The sequence below is a fragment of the Heterodontus francisci genome, chromosome 3 (assembly GCF_036365525.1).
Source record: "Heterodontus francisci isolate sHetFra1 chromosome 3, sHetFra1.hap1, whole genome shotgun sequence".
Classification (NCBI taxonomy): Eukaryota; Metazoa; Chordata; class Chondrichthyes; order Heterodontiformes; family Heterodontidae; genus Heterodontus; species Heterodontus francisci.
The window spans coordinates 11221430-11235501 of NC_090373.1; the positions used below are offsets into that span (position 1 = coordinate 11221430).

Below are 14072 nucleotides of genomic sequence, written 5' to 3' on the forward strand. Positions count from 1 at the left end.
CTCCTCTACATTGGGGAGACCAAATGCAAATTGGATGACTGCTTTGCAGAATAGCTCTGTTCAATCTGCAAGCATGACCCCGAGCCTTCGGTCACCTGTCATATTAATGTTCTGTCCAGTCCCACTCTGACCTCTCTGGCCCTGGCCTTCTACAATGTTCCAATGAAGCCCAGCAAAAGCTCAAGGAATAGCATCTCATCTTTCAATTAGGCAGAACCCATCTATTTTACATCAATAAAGACATGAGATCTTTTAGAGGGCAGAAAGGCCTCAGTTTAACATGTCTTCTGAAAGTTTTATTATTATATGCTCTAAACCAGCAGAATATAAGTTCTCTGATTTTTTTAAGAGACAGATACTTTTTTCATTAAAATAAAAAGTGATATGCCAAATCTACTTACATCTGCATTTGACCTTTCGTTGCAGCATCATCATACCAGGAGACTGGCACAGTAGAGCTGAAGACAGCACTGCTGGGTTGCTTTGTAATTGCATCAAGTTTGCTTCTCGAAGACAGTCCACTGATAGATGGGGAATCTCTAACAACTGATGAAAATGACAAACAAGTAGGAGTGCATGCACCTGGCATGCTTGCACCTTCTGTAGTATGATCTGCACTAATCAGCTCAGATCTGAGTGCATCATTTCTATCATACACAGCATCATCGTCAGCTTCGTAATAACCATTTTCTATCATTTCTTGTTCTTCATCCTCTTCTGCTTGTGCAAGAGTAACAAGGCCAATAGTCTCCTTTTGAGGACTTGAGGGACAGCTGCCACCTCCACCAGGACTAATATCAGAAAGGTCTGTACTGCTTCTAGATCCAAAGTAATTCTCCACTAATCCTTGTTTCACAATGTCAGTGCTGCTGGCAGCTGAAAGGTTTGTGTGCATTCTATCATCTGCTTCCTGCAAAGTTGGAATTTCAAAAACCTGAATTATATCTACAAGCTCTTCTGGATGCAATTCTGGGCCCACACTCTGATTAATTTCTGCCTCGCCTGAAGTATGGCAGCTTGGCTCATTAAGATGAATGACCTCAGAGTTCAGTTTAATTATATGTTTTGTGGTTGCTTTTCCTGAACTGAAATCTTCACTGGAGCCTTGAAGCTCTTTAAAATCATTAACACAAACAATATTTTGCTGTGGATTGCTGCTGTTATTTTCTTGACTAACTATACAGTTATGAAACTCCTGCTCAATGACAGAAGAATGAGGAGTTTGGTTTGAAATCCCTGAATCTTCAATGAACACAACACTTTCTTCTTGTACTACAACACTGGATTTTTTCATTTCACATTTTAGCTGATCTGGTACAGCTGATTCTCGCTTGGGTTGTTCATCACTAGTTTGTTGTGCATGTACGGCAGCAACGTTCGAGCTTTCATCAACTGGCTGTTCATCATCATCTGAAGGCAGAGAGTTTATAGAAGTTAAAGATGATTGTATTTCACTTACAGCACTTGTACTCTCTGTACAGCGGCCTTCAACCACATTCTTCAAACTTAATTCTGGTTTAAGTAGCAGCTGCATGCAGGGCTTTTCACTGAGAAGAGAAGCCTTTTCCAATACTGGCTCAGTGGCTAAGTCTGGATCCAGCTGAAATGCAAAAGAACTAGGTTCACTTTCAATGCCAGAATCTGAAATTCTTGACGATGAGCAGGTGACATAAACATCTGGCAGTTTAACAGCATCTCCACTTACAACCAAATTAAACCCCTTTGTACATACATTCGGCAATGCACTCTCAGAAGAAGCAGGGTGTAGTGCATCTTTTTCCAACAGTAAATAATCCTTTTTAGAATCAAGAGGCTGCGGTTCAGAAGATCGACAAAACCCGTGGTCATCTTTAACAGGGAGCTTGGAGGCCATAATGACTGTAACCTTTTCCCCTTCATAAGCACATTTACTTCTTGGTTTGACTTCAATATGTTTGACTCCTTGTGCTGGTGCAATTTGCCGGCTATTCAAACTATCAAATGAAAATTTAGTAGAGCTTACACACTCACTTGGAGTTCCAGGACCTGCCTGAAACAAGCCTGATGATGCAAATGTGCAGGGTTCCATTTTGTGACGATTAATGCTGTAACCAAATTCATCAAGATTTTTAGTTTTTGCAGCCTCTACATTTTTTTCCATACTTGACAGAAGAGGTATCAGCTCTTTATGCTGACATAATAGCTTAGAATTTGCCTTTTCCCCATTGTCAGGTCCTATGTTTGTGGGAACCTGCCCACCTTTTGGACAAATTGGAAGCCCACCTTCAGATTTACTGGTATCTCCCAAGTTTGAATTCTTTAAGCATTTGTAACCAACCAGTATCACGGAATCCTTAGAGTTTTGTTTCACCAATTTTTTGCTGTTCTCAGACTTAATTGTCTTCTTAAGTTTTGCCGTTTTTACTTTTGATTTGCTGTGCTCTTCGGCTTTTGTCTTGTGCTGTTTTGTCTGTGGCTTCTCGCTTTCGTTATATCTAACACTGTGGATGCTTGCTGGTTTCGCTTTAATATCAGGACTAGAAAAACCTATATTATTACATTCTTTTGAGTCAGATTTTTCCAGTTTGGCAGAAAAGGATGATCTTCTTATATTCTGAACCCCACTCCAGGGAACATCCAAATCTTTTGAAGAAACAAAATATTAGATATTCGTAAACAGAGCATTTATGAAACGATGACATCTTACGAGGAAGGGAAGCAGTATGACAAAAATATTTGAAATTACTTATGAAAGATGTGTTGAATTTAAAGTAAGGAATAACTGCAATTGGATATTTAAGACTTATTCATATCTTGCATGCATTGTGTGTGCTGTCGGAAGTAATTTAATCACAATCAGTAATTCTTCATCTGGTCTATTTACACTGCTCTGGCACAAGTTTTTTACTGTTATGGTACAAGCTTTTTACTGTCATACAGATGCCACACGGTAACTGTTTCACATATCATTTTGGTTTTTCTACATCCAGACAGTTTCTGTATCATTTCCTTTCTCTTATTCTGCATTACATGTAGTAGAGATTCATTGAAGCTCTGCTCCTGGATTCTTTATCTCAGTCTCTCATCATGACCCGTAACGCTCGGGATCAACTGATGACACATCTGGTTAAGTCAGGGTGCATCTTAGTCCTACAGGCTGGAAAGCTCCAGCTTCGATTCTCAATCTATGCTGAGTTAATTGATTTCAATTAGGAAAACAGTAGAGGCACATTCTATGTGCCTCATTAGCAAGACCACCTGTAGGATGGCCATACCATCTGTGACATTAGCAGCATATGCAATAATTTGCCTGTGGAGTGCGAGTGGTTAAATTCCCAAAATGCAAAACAACATTTATTTTTATATATTCAATATGACAATCTATAGTTATGTCAAGGAATAAAATTCAAGAATTCGGGTGACCAAAGAAAGGAGGTCCTGCTAGACCTGGTTGTCGAGAATGAGGTGGGCCAAGTGATCAAATGTCAGTAGGGGAACATCTAGGGGACAGTGATCACTGTATCATTAGGTATAGGTTGGCTATGGAAAAGGACAAGGAACAATCCACAGCAAGAATAATTAACTTGGGGAAGCAAACTTCAATGGGGTAAGAATGGATTGGCCCGGATAAATTGAAATCAAAGGTTGGCAGGCAAAATGGTAACTGAACAACGAGAAAAGAGGACACAGTTCAGGCACAGTCAAGGTATATTACCAGGGAGTGAAAAGGTAGGGCAAACAAATCCAGAGCTCCCTGAATGTCGAAAGAGATCGAGAGTAAGATGAAGCAGAAAAAGGGTGCTTATGAAAGATGTCAGGTGGATAATACAACTGAGAACCAGGTTGAATATGGAAGGTTCAGAGGGGAAGTGAAAAAGCAAATAAGAGAAGCAAAGAGAGCGTATGAAGAGACTAGGAGCTAATATAAAAAGGAATCCAAAAGTCTTCTCTGGGTATATTAATAGTAAAAAGGTGATAAAAGGAGGAGTGGGGCCGATTAGGGACCAAAATGAGTATTTATGCATGGAGGCAGGGGGCTTGGCTGAGGTATTAAATAAATACTTTGCATCTGTCTTTTCCAAGGCAAAAGACGCTGTGCAGGTCATGGTGAAACAGGAGGTAATTCTGACACTTGAAGGAATTAAAATTGATAAAGAAGAGGTATTGGACAAGCTAGCTGTAATTAAAGCGAATAAAGCATCAGGACCGGATGAGATGCATCCAAGGATACTGAGGGAAGAGAAAGTAGAAATTGTAGAGGCACTGGCCATAATTTTCCAGTCTTCCTTGGATTCAGGGGTGGTGCTAGAGGACTTCAGAATTGTCAATGTCACACCCTTGCTCAAAAAAGGGTGTAAAGATAAGCACAGCAACTACAGGCCAGCCAGTTTAACCTTGATGGTGGGAAAGCTTCTGGAAATGATAATTTGGCGCACAATTAATAGTCACTTGGGCAAATGCAGGTTAATTAGGGAAAGCCAGCATGGATTTGTTAAGGGCAAACTGTGTTTAACTAACTTGCTGCAGTTTTTTGATGAGGTAACAGAGAAGGTTCATCAGGGTAATTCTGTTGATGTGATGCACATGGTCTTCCAAAAAGCATTTGATAAAGTGCCACACAGCAGACTTGTGAGCAAAGTTATAGCTCATGGAATAAAAGGGACAGTAACAGCATAGATACAAAATTGGCTGAGTGGCAGGAAACAGAGTAGTGGTTAATGGATGTTTTTCAGACTAGAGGAAGGTTTGTAGTGGAGTTCCCCAAGGGTCAGTGTTAGCACCCTTGCTGTTCCTGATGTATATATTAATGACATAGACCTTGGTGCAAAGGGCACAATTTCAAAATTTGCAGATGATATGAAACTTGCAAACATTGTGAACTGTGAGGAGGATAGTGTAGAACTCCAAAAAGACAGACAGGTTGGTGGAATAGGTGGACAAGTGGCAGATGAAATTTAATGCAGAGAAGCGTGAAGTGCTTCATTGTGGTAGGAAGAATGCAGAGAGACAATATAAAATAAAGGGTGCAATTCTAAAGGAGGTGCAGGAGCAGAGGGACCTGGTTGTATATGTTACAGCATAGAGTACAAAAGCAAAGGTAATGTTAAACTTGTATAGAACACTGGTTTGGCCTCAACTGGAGTAATGTGTCCAGTTCTGGGCGCCACACTTTAGGAAAGATTTGACGGCAGTAGAGAGAGTGCAGAAAAGATTCATGAGAATGGTTTCAGAGATTAGGAACTTCCATTACACAGATATATTGGAGAAGTTGGGACTGTTTTCCTTAGAGAAGAGAAGGTTGAGAGGAGATTTGATAGAGGTGTTCAAAATCATGAGGGGTGTGGACAGAGTAGTTAGGGAAAAATTGCTCCCATTGGTGGAGGGATCGAGAATAAGAGTGTACCGATTTAAGGTAACTGGCAAAAGAAGCAATGGCGACATGAGGAAAATCTTTTTCACACGGTGAGTGGTTAGGATCTGGAATGCACTCCCTGAGAGTGTGGTGGAGGCAGGTTTATTTGAGGTATTCAAGAGGGAATTGGATTGTTATCTGGAGAGGAACAACATGCAGGTCCATGGGGAGAAGCACTAGCTAAATTGCTATTTCTGAGAGCCAGCATAGATACAATGGGCCTAATGGCCTCCTTCTGTGCTGTAATGATTCTGTGATTTATACCATGCAGCATATTTTCCAGTGATGAGATTAATTTTCAAAATCCAGAAATCTGAAAGAGTTTTTGTTTTAATTTCAGGCTTCCATCATTACAGTTTTTTTTAACCTCTATTTTCAGAATCCAGAAGTTATGCTTCATGAGATTGATGAACCTCCTGCCCATTTCAATAGTAAAACGTTAAAACAAAAGTCAACATACTGCAGATAGTGAACAACAAATACATTTTTGAATGTTATATTGTATAACTCTGAACCTTTAAGGGTTGTGGTCAAGCAATTGCCAATGATTAATTTTTCAGAAACCTGACTGTCCTCAACATTTGCTTTCTATTTAGAGATATGAAAACTGATATTTGATTTTAAGTCAACAACAACCTGCATTTATATAGGGCCTTTAACATAAAACGTCCCAAGATGTTTCACGGGAGTGTTATAAAGTTAAATTTGAATTCGCCACATAAGATGATATTAGGGCAGATGGCCAAAAGCTGGGTCAAAGAGGTAGGTTTTAAGGAGTTTCTTAAAGGAGGAAAAGGAGAGGAGGGAAGGTGGAGAGGGAGAGGTTTAAGGAGGGAATTCCAGAGCTTTGGATCCAGGCAGCTGAAAGCACAGCCACCAATGGTGGAGTCATTAAAATCAGGAAGCTCAAGAGGCCAGAATTAGAGGAGTGCAGCTATCACGGAGGGTTCTGGCACTGGAGATGATTATAGAGATGGACAGGGGTGAGGCCATGGAAGGGTTTGAAAACGAGGATTGAGAATTTTAAAATGGAGGTGTTGCCTGACAGGAGCCAGTGTAGGTCAGCGAACACAAGGGACTTGAGACGAGTACAGACGCAGGCAGGAGAGCTTTGGTTGGCCTCAAGTTTACAGAGGGTAGAATATGGCAGGCTGGTCAGGAGTGCATTGGAAGTCAAATCTAGAGGTAACCAAGGCATTGATGAGGGTTTCAGCAGCAGATGAGCGGAGCAGGGTCAGAGTTAGGCAATGTTATGGAGGTACAAATAGACTGTCCTCGTGATGGCACGGATGTGTGTTCAGAAACTCATTGTGGGGTCAAATATGACACCAAGGTTGTGAACAGTCTGGTTCAACCTTAGACAGTTGCCAGGAAAGGAATGGATAATGTAGCCAGGGAACAGCATTTGTAGCAGGGAACAAAGACAATGGCTTCAGTCTTCCCAGTATTTAATTGGAAAAAATTTCTGCTTATCCCGTACTGATGGTAGAAAAGCAGTCTGATAATTTGGCAACAGCGAAGGAGTCAAGAGAGGTGATTGTATTGTCGAGATGTGTGTCATTAGTTGTGTTTTCAGATGATTTTGCCAAGGGGCAGCATGTAAATGAGAAATAGGATAGATCCTTGGGGGACACCAGAGGTAACGGTGTCGGAGTGGGAAGAGAAGTCATTGCAGGTGATACTCTGGATACGATGAGATAAGAATGCAACCAGGCGATGCAAACCAATGCAGTGAAATGCTGGAAAAAAATTGTAGTAAACTGAAAATATCCATGAAAGCGGATTTTAAATATTTTTCACCTTCTGGGACAGAATCCAGATATCGATCTTCAAAGATAATGGGCAGTGAGTTGAAGTCTCCATCTAGTTCTACACATTCCACAGGGAGACACGGAAGGGAACTGAAATAGGTAGAATTCTTTACAGCTGCAGCCATCTGTCCATGACTTTGTGCACTGAAAATTACCCAATAAATTTATAAGTTAAAGTGAAAAAGGGCATATAGTTTCAGATTTTTTAAAAATGCATTTTTTTTTGTTTACCAAACTTTAGGCATTTGGCAAACTGAACGTGCAAGTTTCTTTGTTAAACGAGTTGCTGGACTATACGAAGACTAGCTTTGTATCCTCACAATGCTGTTATTTAACTACAGAGTTTAAAAATGAACTGATTAAACTAAAGTTTTAATCCTCTAAGTAACTGAATGCTTTTAAATCACCAAGAACTTCAATAGTATTAATGGAGAAAAGTAGATTATAATGTAATTTCACTACTTTTCAAAGGATGCACTTAAACCAATATGCTTTAATGACACATAATAATCTTAATTCATAACCTTAAATACTTTTTATGACTAGTACTTCATGCAAGACTAACATCTGAACCAAGGAAAAATTATTTGGTCCATCAAGCCTGCAACATCTGGAGACCATGTACAATTATCCTTTTGTATGACTGGCTGCTTTAAAAGATCATAGAATTATATTGATGGCTCTGCATTATCTTTTAATCGGCATTCGGCATATGGGCAATTGTATGCACGTGTAGAGCCCTGCTCAACAGCCTTCAAATGCAAATTAAATTTTATCAGAGACGATCCGACAGGGCAGTCATCTGTTTGTTAACATTAAACTTCTTTTTGAAATAGTTTGGAAAGTTCCTCAGCAGCCTACCTGACTGCCTGAGGACTTGACTTACTTACCACCAAAACCTAGCAAACATACTTTCTGTCTGAACACATACACACACAACTGTAGAAAAAAAAAAGCTGCTCGTGAAACTGCACAAGAGGTTGTATTGGTGAATACATACAGACTTAAAGGTAACTAACAAAAGAACTATAGGGGAGATGAGGATAAAAAAAATTACTCAGCATGTTATAATGATCTAAAATATACTGCCCAAAAGTATGGTGGAAACAGATTCAATAGTAACTTTCAAAAGGAATTGGATAAATACCTGAAGAAGAAAAATTACAGGGCTATGGGTAAGGATCAGGGGAATGGCACGAATTGGATAGCTCATTTAAAGAGCGAGCACAGACATAATTCGCAAAATGGCCTTCTGTGTTGTATGATTCTATACTATTCAGTTCAACGTTACATAAGTCCAAGTCATAATGTCAGAGGAGGTGGCCATTCAGCCCATCGAGTCTGTGCTGGCTCTCTATAAAGCAACCCAGTTACTCCCATTCCCCTGCTCTATCCCCATAGCCCTGCAAGTTTATTTACTTCAAGTGCCCATCCAATTTCCTTTTGAAAACACTGACCAACTCCACTTTAACCATGCTTGTAGGCAGCGAGTTACAGGTTGTTATCACTCATTGTGTTAAAAAGTTCTTCCTCACATCCCCACTGTATCTCTTGCACAAAACCTTAAATCTGTATTCCATAGTCCTTGTACCATTGGCTAATGGGAACAGCTTTTTTTTTGTATACTTTATCTAAACCTGTCGTAATCTTGTACACTTCTATCAAATCTCCCCACAACTTTCTTTGTCCAAGGAAAGCCTAATCTAACCTTATAGCTAAAATCTTTCATCCCTGGAATAATTTTGGTAAATTGCCTTTGCACCCTCCCAAGGACCCTCATATGCTTCGTAAAGTGCAGTGACCAGAACTGGACGCAATACTCTAGTTGTCGCCTAACCATTTTTAAGGTCTCTGAAGAAAAGGTAGCTAGAAAACAAGAGAGTAATCCCTGGAAAGGGATACAGTTTGCAGGTCATGTTCATTGTTCAGGAAAGTAGATAGCCATGTGTGTCATAAACACAAAATTTACAGGATGGTGAGCTATCACCTGGTATCTCCCTGGAGCTAGAGCATATGCAGTGACTTGAGAACAGATCAGCGCCCAATGGTAAGAGGTTAGCTATGAATAAATGGCACAGGGAGAAACAATTTAAATACGATATGTATGAAAATTGGCTCAAACCTAAAAAAAGAGAATGCAAACGAATTGTTTTCTGGTATATGTCGAGTATTTGGGAAAAAGAATTGAGACGGTAAATAAGCGGCTAGCAGCATGGTGTGAGTGCAATATCACCATCTTCATAAATAACTCTGAATCCTGCTAGAATAGAGGTACAGGAAAGATAGGGTATATGTCAGCCAATTCAGGATAAAACTTCTGTATTGAATGGCGGAGCAGGCTCTAAGGGCCGAGTGGCCTACTCCTGCTCCTAATTCATATGTTCGTATGTAAAACGACTTCTGTGGAACATTGAAATAGTAATAGAAAATTATTTGAACTTGACAGGTGGGGCAAGGGGGCAAATGAAAGGGAGTAATCAGAATCCCAGATCAATGAAAGAAAGACAGATAGATTTGCGTTTATGTAGTGCCCTTCACAGCCAGCAAATATCCCAAAGCACTTTACAGCCAATTATTATTTTTTTTATTCATTCATGGGATGTGGGCATCGCTGGCTAGGCCAGCATTTATTGCCCATCCCTAATTGCCCTTGAGAAGGTGGTGGTGAGCTGCCTTCTTGAACCGCTGCAGTCCATGTGGAGTAGGTACACCCACAGTGCTGTTTGGAAGGGAGGTCCAGGATTTTGACCCAAGGAACGGCGACATAGTTCCAAGTCAGGATGGTGTGTGACTTGGAGGGAACTTGCAGGTGGCAGTGTTCCCATGCATTTGCTGCCCTTGTCCTTCTAGTTGGTAGAGGTCGCGGGTTTGGGAGGTGCTGTCTAAGGAGCCTTGCTGCATTGCATCTTGTAGATGGTACACACTGCTGCCACTGTGCATCGGTGGTGGAGGGAGTGAATGTTTGTAGATGGGGTGCCAATCAAGCGGGCTGCTTTGTCCTGGATGGTGTCGAGCTTCTTGAGTGTTGTTGGAGCTGCACCCATCCAAGCAAGTGGAGAATATTCCATCACACTCCTGACTTGGAAAGGCTTTTGGGAGTCGGGAGATGAGTTACTTGCCGCAGGATTCCTAGCCTCTGACCTGCTCTTGTAGCCATGGTATTTATATGGCTACTCCAGTTCAGCTTCTGGTCAATGGTAGCCCCTAGGATGTTGATAGTGGGGGATTCAGCGATGGTAATGCCATTGAATGTCAAGGGGAGATGGTTAGATTCTCTCTTCTTTGAAATAGTCGTTACTTGGCACTTATCAGCCCAAGCCTGGATATTGTCCAAGTCTTGCTGCATTTCTACACGGACTGCTTCAGTATCTGAGGAGTCATGAATGGTGTACTTTAAATTAAGTGATTTTTGAAGTGTAGCCACTGTTGCAGTGTAGGAAGCACAGCAGCCAATTTGTGCACACCACGCTCCCGCAAACAGCAATGTGATAATGACCAGATAATCTGTCTTTATGATGTTGTTTGCAGGATCAAAGTGATTCTTGACAACGCAGACAGCCGCTGATGTCATCAGACTGCGCCAAGATGCGCACATGAGCTGCATTCCGCATTGCCAGGACTGGTTGATGCATGTGCAGTTGACATCATTGTGTGACACGGGGAAGCGGGGGGAGAGCGGCGGGGAAGTGGGGGGGAAGCGGGGAGTGAACAGCCGAAGACCTTGGTGGCGGCGGGTGTGAGTGCGCTCTCCTCCTTCCCCCACCCCGCCTGCTCTCTCCCCGCTCCCCACCTCCTGCTTGCACTCTCCCCGCTCTCTCCCTTCCCGCCCGCTCGCTGTCCCCCCTCCTCGCCCGTTCCCCCTCTCTCTCGCCCCTCTGCCTGCTGGCTCTCTCCAGCCATTGTGTGCTGCCATGGGTTTACGTTGCCTTTGTGTGATTATTTGAGCAGCGCCATCTTTAGTTCTGGCAGCTGCCTGTATGTCGCTGACTGTGACGTTTTCGTGGAACAAGCTGCATTTGCGCATGTGCCAGTGCACCTACTGGTGGCATTATCAGCAAACTCTGCCTTGCGGGATAAATATCGTCCAGAATAACTCCCCTGAACTTCTTTGAAATAACTAAGAGGGCAGGTGGGCCCCAGTTTAACATCTTAACCTAAAGATGGCACCTCCAAAAGTGCAGCACTCCCTCAGTAAAGCACTGGTGTGTCAGCCTTAATTTTTGTGCTCAAGTCCTGGAGTGAGACTTTTGTCCACAACCTTCTGACTCACAGGTGTGAGTGCAATCAACTGAGCCACAACTGACACTGAGTAGAAGGCAATCAATGGCTAAGTATGGAAAAAGAGATGCCCAGAGAGACACACATGAATCAGAGGCCTGGAATAGGTTGACACTAGAAGCAAATCAATCGCAATATATACAACAGTGCTTAGAAGCATTCAAAATAAGATGCTTGAATCAGTAGCATGCACTTAATTTTGCTGGTGGCAGGGCCATGGGAAGCAGGAGTGGGGTAAGCAGCTGCAAGTAACTGCTAAATTTAACACAATAAGGCAAGTAAAAATATTAATGCTTATTTTCCAGGAGGCAGCTTCCAGCAGTCTCTTTAAGAACTGTTGATTTGGTTGCCAAATACCTGAGAATACTGATTGCAGTCACAACACATTATGCGGGCAGTCACAAACTAATTTTAAAATCTATTGTTTCTAGTTTACATAAATAACTTGGATTCAGAATTTCAAATGTAAAGTGGCCCAATTTGCAGATATCAAGCCTGGAGTGGCAATGGAAGCAAATTATACGAGAATAGCAAATTAAATTTACAGAGGTCAATAACTAGGGGGCATAGATTCAAAGTAATTGGTGGAAGGAGTAAACGGGAGTCCTGGAGTAATATTTTCACCCAGAGGGTGGTGGGGGCTGGAATTCACTGCCTTAAAGGGTGGCAGAGGCAGAAACCCTCATCGTATTTTAAAAACTCTTGGCTATGCACCTCAGAGGCCATAACTTACAGGGCTAAAGACCAACAGCTGACAGGTAGGATTAGACTGGATAGCTCTTTCTCAGCCAGCATGGACACAATGGGCCAAATGGCCTCCTTCTGTGCCATAAGCTTTCCCATCTGGTCCCCAGCCAAAATGATTTTCTTCAGGTGTTGTCCCTCTCTCCTTTAAATTTGGCATCATCATCCACGACTCAAAAAACAACTCTTGACCACCATCCTTGCAAATTACCACCGCATCTCCAATCTCCCTTTCCTCTCCAAAGTCCTTGAACATGTTGTCGCCTCCCAAATCTGTTCCCATCCTTCCCAGAATGCCATGTTTGAAGCCCTCCAATCAAGTTTCCGCCTTTGCTACGGTACTGAAATGGCTCTTAGCGAAATCACAGATGACATCCTAGGTGATTGTGACAAAGGTGATCTATCCCTCTGCATCTTTCCCGACTTGTCTGCAGCCTTTCACATGCTTTACCACACCATCCTACTCCAATGCCTCTCCACTGTTGTCCAGTTGGGCAGGACTGCTCTCGCCTGGCTTCATTCTTAACTATTTAATTGCAGCCAAAGCATCACTTTCAATGAGATCTCTTCCTGTTCCTGCACCATTAGCTCTGGTAAACCCCAAGGATCTATTCCTGACCCCCACGTATTTCTCATCTACACGCTGCACCTCGGCGACATTATCTGAAAGCATAGTGTTACTTTTCAGATATATGCTGACGACACCCAGCTTTACCTCACCACCACCTCTATCAACACCCCCACTGTTGCTAAATTATCAGACTGCTTGGCCAACATCCAGTACTGGATGAGCATAAATTTCCTCCAATTATATATCGGGAAGACTGAAGCCATTGGTTTCTGTTCCCACTCCAAACTTCACTCCCGAGCTACTGACTCCACCCCTCTCCCCGGTAACAGTCTGAGACTAAAGCAGTCTGTTTGCAACCTCTGTGTCATATTTGACCCCGAGATGAGCTTCCGACCACATAGCCACGTCATCACTAAGGCTGCCTATTTCCACCTCCGTAACAATGCCCGACTTCATCCCTGCTGAAACCTTCATTCATGCCCTTGTTACCTCACCAGCTCCTGGCTGGTCTCCCACATTCTACCTTCCATAAACTTGAAGTTATCCAAAACTCTGCCGCCTGTGTCCTAATGCACACCAAATTCCCTCACCCATCACCTATGCTCACTGATCCCCAGTCAATCAACATCTTGATTCTAAAATTTTCATGATTGTTTTCAAATCCCTCCATGGCCTTGCCCCTTCCCATCACTGTAATCTCCAACAACCCTACAACCCTCTGAGATATCTGCACGAGGATGCCCTGCAAGGCCATCTGCAGTCTCCTTTATAGAAAGTCAGCAGCCACCCTCCAGCCATATTGTAGCCATTGGGGTATCACTGCATAAGAGCAGTGATACACATGGAAGACACGCACTAAGGAAATGAACAAGGCTGATTAGTTGACTTTAATATGCAGTATGGAATGATTTTATTTAAAAACTTAGCTTGAAATGTTTATTTTGTGGTGGCTTTCATTTTTGCACTGTGGCCAAGCTGTGATGGTCAGTAACAGAGGGACAATAACATGTGGGATTGTTGGTAAATGGGGAATTGGGATTGCAGTTACTGGTGTCACACTTGGATGAATTCTTCATTGACACCCACTCTTTCAAACACTGAAGGGCTCCTCCAGAGTGGTCCAAACAGTGGAAGGGTTATTTCCAAACCCAATGGTCTGCTCTACCACATTTTGTGTGACAGCATAGCTTTCGATGTATGCTGCATACGTGTGCACGGATTGCACACGAAAGTCAGTCACATTGTCACAGGATAGCCCTTGTTGCTCAATAGCCAT

General features: G+C 42.3%; 1 protein-coding gene across 9 annotated transcripts in view; it reads right to left on the reverse strand.

The window, feature by feature from the left end:
* fam135a (family with sequence similarity 135 member A) overlaps positions 1-14072 on the reverse strand; it is a 319597-nt gene that overhangs the window by 95753 nt on the left and 209772 nt on the right. For all 9 annotated transcript variants that reach the window (XR_010970367.1, XM_068020133.1, XM_068020127.1 and 6 more), the window contains 2 exons: positions 7193-7347; positions 402-2622 (listed from right to left, as the gene is read on the reverse strand). Coding sequence is in view for 8 of the 9 variants with exons in the window: in XM_068020133.1 (XP_067876234.1) it covers positions 402-2622; positions 7193-7347 (2376 nt within the window). In the remaining variant the exon portion in view is untranslated. The remainder of the gene's footprint in view (positions 1-401; positions 2623-7192; positions 7348-14072) is intronic.